The sequence below is a fragment of the Serinus canaria genome, chromosome 23 (genome assembly GCF_022539315.1).
Source record: "Serinus canaria isolate serCan28SL12 chromosome 23, serCan2020, whole genome shotgun sequence".
NCBI lineage: Eukaryota > Metazoa > Chordata > Aves > Passeriformes > Fringillidae > Serinus > Serinus canaria.
Genome location: NC_066336.1, coordinates 5,417,699 through 5,436,168, shown reverse-complemented (window position 1 = coordinate 5,436,168; position 18,470 = coordinate 5,417,699). Strand labels below are relative to the sequence as shown.

At 46.8% G+C, this 18,470-nt stretch overlaps 1 protein-coding gene across 6 annotated transcripts; it reads right to left on the bottom strand.

Annotated features, from left to right (window-relative positions):
- Positions 1 to 25: 25 nt before the first annotated feature.
- SRRM1 (serine and arginine repetitive matrix 1) lies at positions 26 to 17,531 on the bottom strand. Of its 6 annotated transcripts, none has more exons than XM_050983248.1 (17): positions 17,425 to 17,531; positions 15,014 to 15,103; positions 14,187 to 14,309; positions 11,920 to 12,090; positions 11,601 to 11,713; positions 11,027 to 11,227; positions 10,353 to 10,574; positions 9,750 to 9,869; positions 7,974 to 8,245; positions 7,094 to 7,174; positions 6,682 to 6,768; positions 5,957 to 6,095; positions 3,945 to 4,049; positions 2,980 to 3,441; positions 1,839 to 2,016; positions 1,191 to 1,385; positions 26 to 1,020 (listed from the first exon to the last, which is right to left on the bottom strand). In XM_050983248.1, the coding sequence occupies exons 1-17, from the start codon at positions 17,443 to 17,445 to the stop codon at positions 916 to 918; spliced, it is 2,685 nt and encodes an 894-aa protein (XP_050839205.1). In that variant the 5' UTR covers positions 17,446 to 17,531; the 3' UTR covers positions 26 to 915. The 6 variants fall into 6 exon arrangements, with proteins under 6 accessions (XP_050839205.1, XP_050839209.1, XP_050839206.1 ...); XM_050983252.1 differs by having other exon boundaries at positions 5,957 to 6,071; positions 17,425 to 17,502; XM_050983249.1 differs by having other exon boundaries at positions 3,945 to 4,046; positions 17,425 to 17,501.
- Between the last annotated feature and the right edge of the window lie 939 nt (positions 17,532 to 18,470).

The window sequence follows — 18,470 nt, the reverse complement described above, 5'->3', positions numbered from 1 at the left end:
AACGTCCAGATAAAAATAGCCAACATCTGTTTAAATTTAGAAATTTATTTTGTTTAATCCACAAGCTTTATATAGCTTTAGTTAAAAAAACAAAAACAAAGAACAGTGAAAACATGACAATATCCAAAGTTCAGGTTCCTCTAAACTTTCAAAGAACAGAGCTCTGAAAGTTGCTCAGACCATTCCGAAGAACCGTAACGAGACAAGATTTATGAATGGGGCAACGACAGCTCACAAACAAAATTTATGGAACTGAAGGAATTATTATTTTTTTTTCTGGGTCTGCTGATCATGGAAACTGCCCTTTAAAAAAAGAACATAAAAATACAAATGAAATTCCAGTGTTCCAAATCAACATGTTACATCAATATAAACCCACAGTGTCCTGGTAAACAACATGCTTTCATTTATGTACCACTCTAAATTGCTATTCTTGATTGGCTTTAATGGAGACTATACAGGCAACAGTAGAAAGCATTAAAATAGAGATGTACTTCCTTGAATTCTGCAGTGGTTTTACTCCTGGGCAAGCCTACAAACCACAAAGGTTAGTAGCATCATGTAAGTGATACAAAAGAAGTCAAATGAGCCCCTCACAAATTCTGCTCAAGGCTCTGCTGGATTTCAAAGAAACGAGGGAACTGACGGTCATGTTTCAAACCTCCAAAACAAATTCCTACTGCTTCTAAAAAGTCTCACTCTAAATGAAATTATGCTGACTGTCAATGAAAGAATGTCACTAGTACACTGTGGACACCTTTTGTAATGTAAATCCATGCCCTTTGTACATGGTGAACCTCAACCTAGCAATTATTACAACAAATGTTATATTCTAAAGCTCAAACACATTTAGCAATTTGAAATTGAATTCTGAGTACAAACCAAATAAAATGTACATTATATCAAAGGGTTGGCCTAGGAGGGGGGGGACACCTGCGCCTTCCTCATGGACCTCAGGGCCTTCTCCCGCAGGTGCTTTTCGAGGTCATCCAGGTTGTCCTCAGGTTCACTTTCTGTCTCCTTCAAACAAACACAAAGAGCTGCTTCAAACACCCCAGGCCTGGCCAGGCTGAGCCCTCCCAGCACTGAAATGCCCACATGGAATCACACACCCCAAATCTCACTTTGGAATTAGGGCTGTCAGAATAGAGCAGCGCACACCCACCCTTTACAAAGTCCCAAATTCTCACCTTTTTGGGTTCTGTCTCTGCTTCCTGCTCTCCCTGTGCTGAGGTGGTGTCTGCTGGAGCCACAGCAGCAGCTACTGCAGCTGCTGCTGCCTTCTCTTTCTTATGCTTTTTGTGTTTCTTGTGCTTTTTATCCTTTTTATGCTTCTTATCCTTCTTTTTCTTCTTCTTCTTGCCACCACCTTCTTGATCTGAATTCTGTAATAAATAATTCAACAGATGTTACAACTCATCTCTAAGGCTTCAAACTTCTCTGGCAAAGAACGGAACTCCCCCTGGGAAACACCTCAGAAGAAGAGGTGAAGATACCAAACAATCTGTTCTCCTCCCACTGGGAATACTCTGTGTTTGCACAAAGGATACTGACCATAAATATGCCCCCCTCACTTTGCAGACCATAAAACTCATGTACACTCATGAAATGGGACTTCCCAGAAGTCTGATTTTCTATAGAGCACCATCTTCTTCCACACTTGGAGATGTTAAGCTTGAAAATTTCAGGTTACAAATTTTTTTTAGAAGTTTTTAACTACGAAGAATGACCCCAAGCAGTTTCCCCCTGTGAATAACCCTGGGGCTGCTCAGCAGCTCAGCCTTCCCAACCAGAGCCAGCCCTGGAACCCAAAGCAGTTCTGTTTTATGAGCAAATACCCTGGCAGGTGATGGGCTCTGAGTTGGGCTCTTGGCCTTTTTTGCAGGTGACCAGTTTGCAGAAGGAGAGCGAGAGCGGGCAGGAGATGCAGGTCCTTGGTGTTTTTTGGGAGCTGTCTCAGGTGACCCTGACGCAGAGCGGGACGAGGACACGCGCCGGGGGCTGGGGGTGGAAGCCCTGGGGAGCACAGAGTCAGTCAGAGGTGAGACACACAACAAGGCAACATCAACACAACAGCCAAATGAACAGCTGAGCTTAACTTGGTCAGGCTGCACTTAGAAGATTGAAATTGTTTTTAAAAAATAAATAGATTAATTGTTTTGCTGGTGTGATAAAGGCAAAACAATCCAATGGCAGAGAGGATCCATAATGCAGCCTGAAGAGCTGCTAAACAACCCTGGTGCTGCTCAGAACTGATTGCTGCCTTTCTGGTTTAACTAAGTTATAGCCACATTAAAAGTCAAGACAACAGCAATGCTATTTAATTGTGCAAGGCTTTCCATTCAGCTACATTTTCCTTCTGAAAAAATTCCTAAGCCTGCACCACACTTCTCACAGTCCTGCTCAGAAAAGCAGCATCTCACTAAAGACAAAAATATCTACAGTTGTAGCAGTTTATCATGAATGGTCACTCAGGGAATTATTTCTGAGCTAATGAGAAGTGTTGTCCCCTTTCACAGTTAGGCAAAGTTAGGTTTTCTTTAAAGCCAGCAAATAAAGGGAAGGATCTGGGGCTTTTCAATGCAGCATTCCAGGGTCTTATAAAGAGGAGGGAGAAGGGCTTTTCATGCAGGCAGCACAAGAGGGAATGGCTTCCACTGCCAGAGGCAGGGCTGGATGGGATATTGGGAAAAACTTCCTCTTTGTGAGGGTGGGAAGACCCTGGCACAGGGTGCCCAGAGAAGCTGTGGCTGCCCCTGGATCCCTGGCTGTGCCCAAGGCCAGGTTGGACACTGGGGCTTGGAGCAGCCTGGGCCAGTGAAAGGTGTTCCTGCCATGGCAGGAGTGGCGCTGGATGGGCTTTAAGGTCCCTTCCCACCCAAACCATTCTGGGATTCTATGATTCCTTAACTACTTCCACTGCATTGCAACTAAACAACCCCTCATCAAACCCAGAGCAGACAAGATGTTTTTTTTTACTTTGTTTTCTTGGGCTCTGGCGTTCTGGACACCCTCCTGATGGGCCTGCTGCTGGGTGAGGGTGACTGTCTCCTCTGCGGCGACGCCGACGCTCCCCGGCGTGGCGGTGGAGGGCTGGAGGAGGGATGGGAAGCTCGAGGCCGTGGTGAAGGTGAATGCCTTTTGTTTTGTGGTGGAGAACGTGTTTCCCTGTTGGATCTGCTGGGAGGAGACCCCTTCCTGTGCTTGGAAGATTCGGAAGGGGAGCGCCGCTTAGCAGTAGGAGAGCTCCTCTGTTTTGGCGGTGGGGAGTGGGAGACTCTGCGCTTGGACTGGGGGGAAGGGGAGGCCCTTCTTTTGGGAGGGGGAGGAGGAGAAGCTGTTCTCCTCTTGGGAGGGGGAGATGGGGAATATCGCCTCTGGATCGGGGGGGAGTATCTCCGTGGAGAGGGAGAACGTCTGCGGGGGGGTGGTGATGGAGACCTGCAAAGAGAACAAACGGTCAGGGCCCACCCAGGCATGGCAACCAGTCAGCAGCGCCCTGCAGAGGGGGAAAAGGACTCTAGAGTTCTTTAAACTTCTCAAAATTTAAACCAGAATTCTTTAGAAGTTGTAAGAGTTTAAAATAAAACTCTTTAAAAGTTGTTATCCAGAAAGGCTGTGGCTGGCCCATCCCTGGAAGCATCCAAGGCCAGGTGGGACAAAATTTGGAGCAACCTGGTTAGTGGAAGGTGTCCCTGCCCACGGCACAGGGTGGGACTGGATGATCTTTAAGGTCCCTCCCAATCCAAACCATCCCATGGTTATGCAATTCCAATTCAGGATTTGCAGCAGCAACCCAACGACATCCAGGCCATGCACCCACCACACCCAACACAACACACCCCCCTCAGCTTCCCAGGGAAGGAACTGGGAGCAGGGCCCTTTTCCCATGCCCAGAGTCCCCAGGGCCAGGGCAGGCAGGGGATGCCCAGCGTGGTCGGTACCTTCGGCGCGGCGGGGACGGGGAGCGGCGGCGCCGGGGCGGGGGCGCCGGGGAAGGGGAGCGGCGCCGGCGCGCGGGGGGCGGCGAGGGGCTCCTCCTCCTCCTGCTGCAGGAAACAGGCACTGATCAGCAAACTGCCAGCTGAGCCACCAGCTGCTCCTGCTCTGCTTCCACTACACAAAATCTGCTCCTTCATGCACCTTAGAACGGAACTCTATACTGGGAGCACTGGTGGAAAGGAACGTACTTGAATCTTTCTGAAGAGTGTGAGATGATGAGTGTGTGACTGTGACCCTGAGCCCAGCACAGGTGTCTGACTGTGACCCTGAGCCCAGCACATCAGCCAGGACACAATTCCACATCTGCACAACCTGATCCACCTTGTAGCCAGAGAAAGACCAAATGGCTGGAATAAGCCATGGATCACGTGCTGATTTTGCCTTGGGTGGAGTTAATTTTCTTCACAGTGTGAAACTGTGCTCCATCTGAAATCCAAAATTATTTTTTTCTTGAAATGAAGTGGAAAAAACCTAGAGTGGCTGCTAAACTGCAGCTCTCTGGATTAAAACTGTTCACCAAATGAGCAATTTTCTGCTTTGCAAGGTTTACAACAGACTTCTGGAAGGGGGAACTTTAATCCAACGCATTCTTGCATAGAATTTTAAAGGAAAGGAATATTGGCAAAGTGAAATATTCCTTTTTTTTTTTTTTTTAAGCAATTAAGATAAAATGACTGGATAAGGGAAAATTGAGAGCAATTAAAAAGCAAAGCAGCTCATTTACATTAAGTGAGATCTGATTTCAAATATGCTGGGTATTGTTCTCCAAGGCAATGAAACACGCTTTTATAGATAAGAGTTTGCTCCAAAATACAATGTTCTCTTATGATCCAAAAAACCCCCAGCCTTCAAATGTACTAACTGTCCTAATTAAACATGTATCTATGCAACAGGCAGTACTTGAATTCAGTGTGTTGCAAAACAAGATCAAAGCCTTTGAATCCCAACCTGTTTTCCATAGAAATGTTTGACAGGATCCATAATTAGGAAGGTCTGCATTGGTGAGGGAGTCATCCTTATCTCCTACATCATGATGTGTGCTGGGAGTATCTGCTAGCTAAGGCTTAATTACAGCCTGCTCAAGGGTCATTACATCCAGTTAATAAACCCATCAAGCTTCCTGCACCTTTCCATATTTCTAGATCAACACAGAGACAGAGCAAAAAGTGTCACAAATAAAGAAGTCACTGCTGTTTTACTGATTGTCTACTTCCAGTAGTTTCAAATATCTCTTGAACTGAGGAATGAGTCTTGAAAACTCCAATAATCTTTGACCAAGAAGATCAAGATCTTAATTGCTTGTTGCAAGTGTGCAGGAGGGTTTTGAGTCAGTGGCAGCAGGAACCCAACACTGCTCACCCAAAGCTGGGTGTCTGGAGCCAGGAGCCCCTGAGGAACACAAGTGTTCAGCTGTTTTCAGGCACCAGTGGGATGTAACAACATCAAAGTATTGATGTCACAGGCTGATGTGAATTAACAAGGTGTGAGCAGTGAGGGACACAGAGCAGGTGCTGCTCTTCTCTTTTTGCCAGTGAAATGGTTCCAGGTCCAACACATGAAGGAGCACATCAGTCTGAATTTCCCTCACTGTGAGTGTGCAAGTCTAAAGGATGGCAAACGCTTATCCATGCCAAAATAAATGACAGCCTGTTTAAGAGATGAATTTCTAACCAACCTTTTCATCACTGGTGATTGCCACCTCTTTTCCATCTGCATCCTGAGAGCAGTGGAGGGAAAACAAAACAAAACAAAACAGATCTATCTGCCATGGATCTGAGGCAAAAATGAACACCATCAAAGAAAGGTCAGAGCAATTTCTGCCAAATGAGTGTAATGGGAAGGAAACCTTGAAAGAAGTCTGGGCAGAGCAGGCATGACTTGATGTGTATTTGGTGAGAGTTGCAGAGAGATAGACATAAATACCAGGAAGGGATGAGCTAAGTTCAGGAGTTACCGAGGGGAGGAATCCTTCTGGCGCTTGCGGGGCGAGGGGCTGCGCGAGTGCGAGTGCCGGTGGCGCCTGCCCACCTCCCCGTTCTTCACATTCGACCTCTTGGGCCTCTCCTCTTCTGAGGAAGATGAAGAACCAGAATCTGCAAATGTAGAAAGAATCACTCTCTGGAAAATGATCCTTGTGACACTGGTCACTGACAGGGTAATGCTGCAGTTCAAAATGAGACCCCGAAATTTAAAAGGAGATCGACTGAAGGTGTTGGCTGAACTTAAGTGACAAATAAATCTACTGGGTAGAAATACTTAACTGTCCCCATAAATTTGGCTAGACAGATAATTTAAAAGGTGAACTGCAGTTGCTTTTTGAAACTATGTGGACAAAAACACCCAGGTGAATTTACTGATCTCAAGCATAAAAGAGTCCAAAGTAAGCAGAGATGATGTAATCCACAGCACACAATATTTGTGTGTTGTGTTAAGAGTTTAGAAGCGCAATTTTAAAGATGCAAACCCCATTAACAAAAGATGTAATGACCTTTAAAAGTCACACTTTTATTCTTCCTGAGCAATAATTAAAGTGACCTCATTATGAGCGGCAAATCTGCAATTAAGTTTACAATAGCACTGCAGAGCACCGAGCAAATAGTTTTAATCTGTATTTGAACTTAACTACTTCCTGCAAAAGGAAACTATAACCCAGTTTTAGGGAATTTCTGTGCTCCATACCAGATGAAGACTGTTGATTTTGCCTCCTGTACTGGCGCCTCTGTTGGACAGAATCTGCTGCAGCCATTTTGCCTCCTTTGTCTTCTTCTGAAAGAACACAAAGGACAGGACACTCAAACCAGGGATAAAGATTTGCCTTACGCAGGCAGAAGCAAAGTTATGGACAGGAGACCATCAGGTATGGGGCTTTCCCCCACTCAAATCTTAGGATAACATAGGGCTGGAATACACTTTGGCTGAACTTTCATTCCAAGCAATCTTGGATAGAATGAGGCAGTAGGACCATCTTTAGAGTTCTGAAAACTCTTGATTTCAATGTCAGACTTCCTGGAGAGCTCAGCACTTCACTGCCCAAGTATTTTTGACTAAAAACCCCACACCCAGTAGCAGAGCTGAGAAGCCAGAGCCGTACCTGATTCCGACAATTCTGCTTTCCTGGGCTTGGGTGCTGGCGAAGGAGACTCTCTTTTCTCAGTACTCTTATGTTTGGGTGCTACAAGACAAAATGCAACAGCTCAGCTGCAATTCACACCATTCCTTCACGCTTTCCTGCCCCTACAAAAGGGGAACAGAAGTCCCAAATGGAACCCCGAGCCCCATTGCTCTCTGAGGGAACAGAAGTGCCAAAGGGAACCCAAGCCCCAGTGCTCTCTGAGGGAACAGAAGTGCCAAAGGGAACCCAAGCCCCAGTGCTCTCTGAGGGAACAGAAGTGCCAAAGGGAACCCAAGCCCCAGTGCTCTCTGAGGGAACAGAAGTGCCAAAGGGAACCCCGAGCCCCAGTGCTCTCTGAGGGAACAGAAGTGCCAAAGGGAACCCAAGCCCCAGTGCTCTCTGAGGGAACAGAAGTGCCAAAGGGAACCCCGAGCCCCAGTGCTCTCTGAGGGAACAGAAGTGCCAAAGGGAACCCCGAGCCCCAGTGCTCTCTGAGGGAACAGAAGTGCCAAAGGAACCCCGAGCCCCAGTGCTCTCCGAGGGAACAGAAGTGCCAAAGGAACCCCGAGCCCCAGTGCTCTCTGAGGGAACAGAAGTGCCAAAGGAACCCCGAGCCCCAGTGCTCTCCGAGGGAACAGAAGTCCCAAATGGAACCCCGAGCCCCAGTGCTCTCTGAGGGAACAGAAGTGCCAAAGGGAACCCAAGCCCCAGTGCTCTCTGAGGGAACAGAAGTGCCAAAGGGAACCCGAGCCCCAGTGCTCTCTGAGGGAACAGAAGTGCCAAAGGGACCCCAAGCCCCAGTGCTCTCTGAGGGAACAGAAGTGCCAAAGGGACCCCGAGCCCCAGAGCTGTCCCTCACCTGAAGCCCTGCTGGGCGAGGTGGAGCCGCGGCTCTTGCGGGCGCGGTTGGACTGCTGGGGGGTGGGCGAGCGGCGGGGCTTGGGCGGGGGGCTGCCGGGGGGCGAGGGCCGGTGGCGGCGCCGGGGAGGACTGGCCGAGGGGGACAGCCGGCGCGTCTTGCGGGGGGGGCTGGACACGGGTCTCTTGGGAGGCTTCTTTGGTGGAGAGCGGGAGCGCGACGAGGATGAGGAGGAGCTGCTGCCGGACAGCGAGGCCGAGGAGCGTCTTCTCCTGCAAATCAAAGGCCACATCAGGTCCTGCCCGGCCGCAGCGGGGAACATGTCAGCACAAAGAACAAAGAACTGCGGTTGTTTGCAAGCACAGACACTGAGCCACAGACAACAGCACTTCCCAAACATGGTGGACTGCCTGCAACGCTCGGTTTGGAGAAGAGGAGGATAACGACCAATCTTTCAGTTATTCTTAATTATAATAGTGAGCTAAAAATGGTTAGTGTCACCTTCACTGGCTTTCTGTCAATCTACAGGCTACAGCTAAGCTTTGCCCCTGGAAACAATTAGTTTTGGTTGGGCTCTCTAACTTCTGGGTGGTTAAGAGAATTGTCCGTGTTAGCAAGTGTCACTTAATGATCTCCAGAGCAGATCTGGGTAAGAGCTTAGTGTGCAAGGACACTAAAATGTTTTACACCAGGAGGTGAAAATTTCAGACAACAACTTAACAATTCAGAATCCATCTATCCATTCTTATGTTTTAGTTTTTCATCTTTACTTTGCAATTTTAAAAGGTAGGGCCTCAGAATTCTGCGGCAAAATTTGTGGCAAGTTCTGTTGCAATTGTGTACCTGCAGAATCCACCTTTGGCTGCAGAATTCCTGAGAACCTGGAAAAAAGAAACCCTACCTTGAGTGAGATAAACATTTGCTGAAAGGGTGCTCTTGTACATCTTGCAACATACATGTTTGATACTTTTCACAGTTTTCCCAGTAACTGTGTGAAATGAACATATTGACAAACTCAGGCAATAGTCATCACCTTGTCACAGAAAGGAAGAGAAGTGTTCCTTCCTCAAAAACAACTGCTGTACACAAGAAGCATCACTTTGATTCTCTTCCTATGAAAACGATCAGAATCTGTTCTCTCCCCATGAAGACAAATGTCTATTTTGACACTGCCAAAAGCACATCATTTACTTTGCAAGGCAGCTAAGAAGTTTGCCTCTAGAGCAATTCTTATGCTGTGAAAAATGTGACTTTCAACACCAATGGCCAATCTTGAAGAATCTTAAGTAAGAGAACACGAAGAAGAAACATACTTCAAGTCCAAATTTAATTTTATGGGATAGAAATACAAGTAATAATTAAAAATTCCTAACAAGTAAAATTCCCAACTTGTTCTAATTTTTTTTCCCCCAGTCAGGAAAGAAAAGTACTAAGACTTAAGCAAAAAAGCCCTAAGGGATATCATGTCAGCCTGTGCTGGGAACTACTCAGAGCCATTTGAAGAAGCAAAAAAGAAAAAAAGCTCTGGAATTGCCACTTCTCAAAAAGGTGGTTTCTCATCACTACCCTAACTCAGAAGAAATCATTTCACATCTGCAACCGTGTTCCCCCACAACACACTCAGGAAATGTGACACCGCAGCTTTTCCATCACTCTAATCACACACCTGCCACTGCTAAGGTGAGATCAACAAGGGGATTTTGCTAACACAGCTACAGTTCCCTTTAACTGTGCAGGTTTAGCACTTCCAGCTGGCTCAAGAAGCAGGGCTCTTACCGCCTCACGGGGGATCTGCTCCTCCTGTGCCTGGGTGGGGGAGGCATCCTCCGGGGCGGGCTCCTCCTGCGCGGGGACGGCCGGCGCCGCGGGCTGGGTCTCCTTCTAGGGGAGTAAGACCTGTCACAATCAGAAATTCCAATGAAAAGCAACTATCTAACTTCTATAGTTGAGGAAATTTATCCTTGGGGCACTGAGTGCAGAGTTGCTTTCCTCCAAGAGCATCCTATTACGGCTGTATTCAGGTGAGGATGCCAAATGTACAGACACAATCAGGGCTTTGAAGTTTAACAACATCACTCTATTAAGTAGCAGAATAATAAAAAAAGGAGGTTAAGAAAATATTTTACAGCATTTTCAGAATCAAACCGATGTCCTAAAGAAAGGCTACACAATTCTCATTATCAATATTAAGCAGCTGAATTCCTTCTCTGGTCAGTGCTGGCCACCGTGAGCATCTTCTCATAAATCAACACAAACAAAACACCCCCAAACACATTTATGCACCAAATGCATCCTTCTCATTTGGCCCAAAACATCCATAGCTCAACAGCTCTAAAAACATCACTAACCAACAACATTAAGTGGCACCTTCAGCCCTACCTTGACCGTGATCTATGGCGCCTTCTGGGTCGAGAATGAGATGGAGAACGGGACCGGGATCTTGACCTGGACTTGGACCGAGATGGGGATCTCTGACGAGTCTTCTCCTTCTCCTTCTCCCTCTCCCTCTCCCGCTCCCTCTCCTTCTTTGAATTACGTTCTGGTGAAGTTTCCTTAGTCTCTGGTACAGGTGGTTCAGGTTTAGGAGCTTTTGGGATATCACTGTCAAAAATAAAGACTTCATTTGTAAGCATATACAAACCACAGTCTGCATTTTAGAAGACGCCAAGATATTCCCCTACAACAAACATTCTCCTGCCCATTCTCTGACAAACTGCTCCAGAACTGTGAAAAGAGTTAGAATGTGGTACAATGATTCAGAAAGAATAAGTAACATAGACGCTACATGATGACAACCAGCTGGAAGTCAAGATGACATTGTCACAAGTGTCAATGATGAGCAGGACAATGAAATCAGAGGGGCATCAAAGCACACTGCCCTTAGAATTCTAAACAGAACAAAGAAACCCCACTGAAGGTTCTAAAATAAATGTTTTGGCTGTTGCAGGGGCACAGGGACGAGCAGGCATTGCCCAAGCCAGCTCCAGTGAGGTATTAGAATAGTAATTCCATTTTTTAAAGGCAATGCATGGCTCTACACACAGAGCTCTCACCTGTTTGAAGCTGCCTCTTGCACAACAGTCTCCTTTGGTTTCACGGAGGGCTCTGGCTCAGGAGTGGCCTCTTTCTTCTCGGGGGCAGGGGTGGCACTGCGGCTCTTGGTGCGGTGGTGTGGGGAGCGGGAGTGGCTGCGCTTCCGCTCGCGGCGCACGGGCGACGACCGCCGCCGCGGGGAGGGAGAGCGGGACTTGCGTCTGGGGAGAGACAGAGCACTCACAGCTTGGGGACAGCCACAGCCCTCTGCACCCAGGGACACCCAGCACTGCCTGCAGCACCCAGAGCACTCACAGCACTGCACCTGCTGCTGCTGACTGACAGATAAATTAAGACATCAAACAAAAAAATCCAACTCCCTCAAAACTAAAACTAACAAAGCCTGGAACAGATAAAGCACTAAAAACAACACCCCTGTCAGAACTGCTCTGGTTTACTTGCAGTTCCTGTTCAGCAGTAGGTCAGGCCAGCCTGCTACAATAGCTAAGGGGAGTATTTCCACAGCTCAATTAATTCTTCCCTGCCACGTGTCCTCCCTCTGTTCCTGATATGCTGCCTGTGCATTTTCATTACCTTCTTGGACTCCTGGATCTGTCTCTTTTCTCTCTGTTGTCTTTGTCTTCCTTATCTCTCTTCTCTTTGTCTTCATCTTGTTTCTTCATGGAAGCCAGTTTCTCCTGCTCTATCTGTGCAACCAAATATCAGCACTTAACTCAGAGGCAGCACACAGACCTTATCAAATATGCATGTCCAACACCAGCAAATATCTGCTTCAGGACTGGAACACTTTGCCCAGACAGGATTCTGCTGATCCCCAAATGTCTACTGGAACAGCCACCAATTCTGTCCCATGCTCACCACCCACCCACAATTCCATTTAAAAGAATCCCACCTGTCGTTGTTTTATTTCTTCTTTCTTCAGTTCCAGAAATGCAGTTGGAATACCAGCAATGTTTTCTTGTGCACTTAATAGCAGTGGCCACAGTTCTCCCATGAACTCCCTAGCATTTTTCCCATTCAAAAAACCAGTCAGGTTGATTTGCATCATTTTGGAATCTGGGTTCTGCAAAGAGATATGACAGGAAGACAAACCGGTTATCTGAAAAAACAACAGACAGTCTATATTAAACTTAAATTAAAGCTACCATGGGGGCTAAAATACATATACACTCAAAAACTACTTTTAAAAAATCTTTCCCTAAGTCATTTCTCATCAATGTAAGTTTATTGTACTATTAATTTTTTTTTCTTTTTGTCCTTACCATAAATATTCAGAAAGGCCTGTTAATCCTTTGTGGGTTTTGTAAGTTTTTGGACCGTGTGGCTGCTCTATAGGAAATCAGGGGCCTTTAATTTAACACACCGTTAGAACGCTGCTACGAGATTTCAGGATTATGTTCTAAACATAATTTTCCTGGTGCTTTTGATTCTGCTTGCTTGGAAATCTCTCTCTCAACATCTGCACAAGGGACAGAAGCTGTGTCAGTGCCTAGCACTGGAGATGGCAGCCTGTCAATCCCTCTCCTCCTGCTGTGAAAGGCCAAGAGTCATGCATGCATTTTCTGACTTTCTCCCAAACTAAGGCTCTGCCTGCCTGAGGGAGCACAAGCTACGTAGGTGCCTTACAGGTTGTCTCAATGTCACCCTGTCATGTCCACAAAGGGTTAAGAGGTCAAAAGGTTTCAAAGTTAAAATGGGCTTTTAAATTCTAATGTCATTTGTTGGTCAAGCAACAAGGTCCATATAACAAGCACAGCTCAACAGCACAAAGCAAGTACAGATTCCAGGTGTCTTCAGTTTCTTCTTGGAACCTTGGGGGGTTTGGAATCGCCAAGTCCCCTGTAGAGAAAGATGTTCCCTTGGCTTGCTTCCGACTCCCTACTGCAACTCAACCACCTTGAGTTTAATGTTATATCATTTATCTAAATTGCAAAAGACGAACAAGCAATAATGAGTACACAACCACAAAAAAAGAAAAGATTGTTTTTTAAAAAAGTTCTAAACTTTAATCATGCTTAGTATAAGGGGAATTAAAATGAGTATTCAGATTGTATTACACTAACACATGATAAGAAAACATTTCCTATTACGACCCCTGGCTTTAGTTAGCTTAGCACTTAAAATTATTTCCCCTTTTTGTTCTCTATAGATAAAAGTATCTAAATATTCATGAAATAGATATTAACATCTTCAAAATAGAGTGAAATTTAAAGGGTTTTTTTTTAAACAGCAATACCTTTATCAGTTGAAATGTCAACTGTTCTCTCAAAACACAAGGTTGAACTCTTAGGAAGAAAGATTAAGTGTAAAGTACATCAGCATGAGAATGTTTGCCAATAATTCGTATTGTACAGCTTTTACTGTCCCTTGGGTTGCAGTGGCACAGTGGCAGATATTAAGAAAAACTGAGTTTATTACCACCTCATATTACTCATAGCCTTCACATGAAGTTTACTGCATTAAATGATCTCGTGTATCAGTCTGAAGGTTAACTACAGCAAATAGAAATACTATTTGTAATACTGCCTACAGCAATTAGCAAAAGGAAAAATTAACATAGCTATAGATGGGGTGTCTACACTGATTCCAGCACTCTCCATTAAATTACCATCGGATCAATTCAGAATTCCCCTCATGCTGCACACAAAACCTGAGCTACTTTACAGAAATTTCAAGAGCAGTGTAAAGCTTTGCCCAATTGCTCTTTCCTGGATGTTTTGGTTCGGCCACTTTACACAACTCACCTCCAAACACACACTGCATCATCAAGGGAGTTGGGTCAGAGCGACATTGGACACTCACTCTGCTGTGACCTAATAAGGTGATGGTGCTATACTTCAGACGCAAGGAATAACTTCCATTTTGGTTCAGGCCTTTTAAATCATAAATCACATCATCATTAGAAAATTGCTGTCAAAGTAACTTAACATGTAACAGCAAAATTAAAACAGTAAGTTTGATTTTTCACCTGAGCAGTTTGCAAACTATGCACCTTCACTAAACTTCCAGCCTTACAGCTGTTACACAGTGAATTTCTTTCAAAAATATACAAAGTAACAAAACCCCTCCTAACTGTACTTGAGAAATTCACAGATTCAATAGAATTCATAAATAATTATGTTACACATTTAGAAACAATATCCACAACAAAATTGTTACCTTCACTTCCAACTGGTTGAATATAAATTCAATTACTACATCATCTTCAAATCCAAGGATTTCTGTTACTCGTTTTGTTATCCATGGTTTGATTACTTCCAGATTTACTTTGCTCATGTCCACCTGTATCAAAGAGCCAGGAGAAACACATTTTTCCTGAATTCTTTCACTGAAGACTGAATTTTGTGCTGCTTCATAATTACCTCAGCCTAGTTTTGTTTCAAACCACTTTGCTGTTGTTCAGCAGGTTACAGTTTCAAAGCACACCTCTGGATACCCTTTTATTTTTTCCCTAATACCGACTTCCCTCTCCTGAGCAGCTAAAATTAGAACCTGGAGATGATAACAGAAGTCAAAACATAGTTTCTAGTAAACTCTAATAAAGTGCCAGCAAGAGGAGAGAGAGGGGAAAAAACCCAAGTGAAACTTGTATTGTGTCAGGTTTATTGCTCACTCCCAAGTAAATGATGAAATGAAACTGAGTGATAAAGGAAGTCTTGATCCAGGCTCACCACTTCCCCTGAATATCAGACTCCAGCAGTTTGGGGGGCTGCATTTAAGAATGCTTAGAATTCCAAATTAATCAATATTTGCTGGGAAGCTGACTTCTTTAGAAGCTGTATGTTACAAAAAAGCCTGCTGGTGATATTTAGTACACCAAGCAGATAATTGATATCACTGCTGCACCTGATGTTCAAGGGGACATCCCAAACATCCTCCAGTAGAGTTTTAGGGAAGACATTCCTCACATTCCTCTGTTCCACCTGATACCCAGTGAATCCACTGGAAAGTGACTGGTGAATCTCCCATTCCCCCATCCCACTTACCTTCTTTTCTAAGCATTCTGCAAACTTCAACTGCTTCAACAGCTTCTTCTGCTTGTTGCTGAAGCGATTGTCCTGCTCTGCACTGGTTCCCTGGAGCACAGCAAACAACAGATTCAGCTGCAGGGCCTTCCACCACCTCCAAGGATCATTTTCCCACATGGATCATTTTCTGCACAGTGCACCAGTGAAACCAATCTGCAAGGCTGGTTTTTGGTCACTTATTCCTTTCCAGGTGCTTTTCAATTTGAGCTCTCAGTACATGCTGAGGATTTTGGGTGAGCAGCTCCTGAGCCCCACAGTGACACCTCAATCATAACCCACCAATTAAAGTATCAGCAGCATCAGACTGCCAGGAAAAGGCTTTATTAATTCCTTTAGAAAAGAAATAAAGTGCTTCTCCTCTGTCCAGGAACAAAAATGTCCTATTTGCTTACAGTGACATCCCTGAAACCTTTGGGCAACTTTCCTGAGGCAAAGAGAAGTACAAAGAATGCATTTTATTGATCCTGCTCTGTTAAAAGTTCACCAACTGGCTCCACTTCCATGGAAAGGAGCTGTAGGTTAATTCATTATGGAGGGAAAGGCCTGGAGTCCAGATCTGGAAAATTTACTGGCAGAGCTTAAACAGAACCAGGCAGGATTAGAGGAGATGCAGGGCTGCACCCAGGTCCTGCTGGGCTGCTCATGACTGGGGACAAACCCACAGCTGGGGAAGTTTATTCTGGAAACCACTGATGGAAACCAGGGAGTTTTATACAGGTAATTCTCAATGGAAGAACAGGGCTCAGTACAAGCAAAAATATAAACTGTCAAGAAATTAAATGATAATAACGACGAGAAAACCCCAAACTCTACATTCACTTTGATCAGAAAGCACCTGGAATTAGCAAGATAACACATTGCAAAGTCATCAGTTATTGAAAGGGAACAATCCACAATTCCCAGCTGCTATTCCAGAACATGGGAATCCTCAAGTCTGACTGTGGCACAGGCACTTCCAGGATTAAAACTCTTTACAACATTTGCAGTCTGTGTGTGGCTTACGTAAAACCCCACAATACTTGCCAGTTCACTCAACAACTGAATGTTCTTTTGGGGTTTTTGAAAGTTATTTCACAAGCCAGAAGGGAAATGGAAAGGAAGTTTCTTGTTGATAACACGTGGCAAGCAGCAAAGGGAACCAAACAGGACAGAGCAAGGGGACTACAGGAATTTAAAGACAGACAAAGTAAGTTTGCACTGAAATGTCACAGAAATGTGAAGAACTGACAGAATTATAAATAGGAGGTTGCTTGGTGTGGGGAATCCAAATTGCTGCTCTGCTGCATTTCTGTCAATTCACATTTGGTTCCTCCTGAACCCAGAATAAAACTGTTCACAGCCCCACTTCTGTGCCATGCTGCTTTGGTTTTTATAAAATGCCACCTTCCACAGGCCAGTTTAAAAGAATATTAGATTTCTAATCCAGAGTTTTCAGCCTCAGTAATCCTGCTGTCAATCAACTGTAAACCTTTTAACAACTGCAAGTGCAGAATTAATCTGCAATTATTTTTCTCAAGTTAGTCCAGGAACACAGAACTGAACTAAGGGAGGGGTTACATACACTACTGTATGTTTTAAAAGCATCCTAGCTGCAGGAAATGAAAATAATATGGACTGAATAAATGAATGAACCTAGAAATTTAGATTGGTTCTCAAAAATTTTCATGGAAATCCCCCCAAATAAGGTTGTTTCAATTAATGGAGGAAAAAGAAGAAGATAAATAGACCCTGCGTAGGTTTCATGGTCTCTGCAGAAAATGCAGCACAGCTGTAAGACTAGAGAAGAAACTCAAGGATTAAAAAGAAAATACCAACGTATGAATACACCCTAACTTCTTTTTGCTATGAATACACTTAAAAACCTCTATAAAATCTCAATAAAAATAGGGGCAGGGTAGTTTATTTGCTTTGACCGTGGCCACTAAAGAACATGGACAACGCAAACCCGGGCTGGCCCCTCAGAGCCCTTCGGCCCCTTCTCCCCCCCGACGCCTCGGGGGTCGCAGCGGTGACACGGCCCCGCGTGGGTCGGGACCTCGGGGCCCGAGGCCGCTTAGGGCCGCGTGAGGAGCCTGGCCGGGGAGCGCAGCCCCGGGGGCGGCCGCGGAGCTTCTCCCCGTGCCGAGTCCGGCCCGGAGCCGCTCGATCCCCGCGCTGCCGCCCGGGCCGCGCCGCCGCGGCCTCTTCCCGCCGCCATTTTCTCCGCGGCGAGGAGCCTGCGCAGGGCGGGGGCGGGGGGGCACGGCGGCGCCGCGCGGGGCACCGCGGCTCCAACGCGGGCCTGCAACGGCGCCGAGCGGTGCCCCCGTGCCCCGGTGAGGCCGCCGCGCCGCCCGCCCGCCCTCAGGGCCCCCCGGGCCGGCACTTACGCGGAAGAACCCGGCGTCCATCTTGGCTCCTCCGCCTCCTCCCGGCCGCGGCGCGCGCTGCCGTCCCGGCGTGCACCGCGCGCCCCCTCAGCCGTGCCGGGGGTGTGGAGAGGGGGGGAGGGAGGGAAGGCGGGAGGGGCGCGAGGGGGTGGGCGGGGCCAGGTGCGCGCCGAGCAGGTTCTCCCTCCGCGGCCTGCTGATTGGCGGAGGGTCGGCGCGCGCTCGGGAACCAGGCCAATGAGAGAGCGCGGCTGCTCCGGCGCGAGCGTGGGTGAGCGCGTCAGTGAGTCGCGCTCTCGCGAGATGTTGGCCTCTGCAGCGCTTGCTGATGCCGGTGTCTCGCGAGATCTCCGGTGCCCTCACGGCCGCTGCTCCCTCAGGGATGGCGGCGTTGGCGGTCTGGTTCGTGAGGGCACAGCCGCCTCAGCCCGCGGCAGCGACCCCTCGGCAACGGCCCCTCGGCTCCTTCCCGACATAAGAGAGGTCCCTGGGCGGAAGGCTGGGCTCTGAAGAGTCACAGAATCCCAGAGGAGTTGGGGTTGGAGGGACCTCAGGAGATGTCCCAGCCCAACCCCTGCCCAGGCAGGGTCACCTGGAGCAGGTGGCACAGGGACACATCCAGGTGGGTTTGGGATGTCCCCACAGAGAGAGACTTCAGCCCTCCCTGGGCAGCTGTTCCAGGGCTCTGCCACCCCCATTGAAAGAAGTTCTTTCTCATGTTGAGTTAGAACTCGTTGTGTTTTATATTATGGCCATTGCTCCTCGTCCTGTCCCTGAACAGAGCCTGGCACCGTCCTCTGACAGCCCTTGGGGATATTTTATGGCTTTATGGGATGCCCTCTCAGCCTTCCCTCTCCCAGAATAACCAGGCCCAGCTCCTGCAGTCTTTCCTCATCAGGGAGATGCTCCAGACCCCAAACCATCTTTGTGCACTGGACCCTCTCCAGCAGCTCCCTGCCTTTATGGTCCTGAGGAGGAGTCATGAGCTCTCCACCCCATCCCACTCCGGACAAACTGGTGTGACTCGTGTAGGACACTGACTTCTG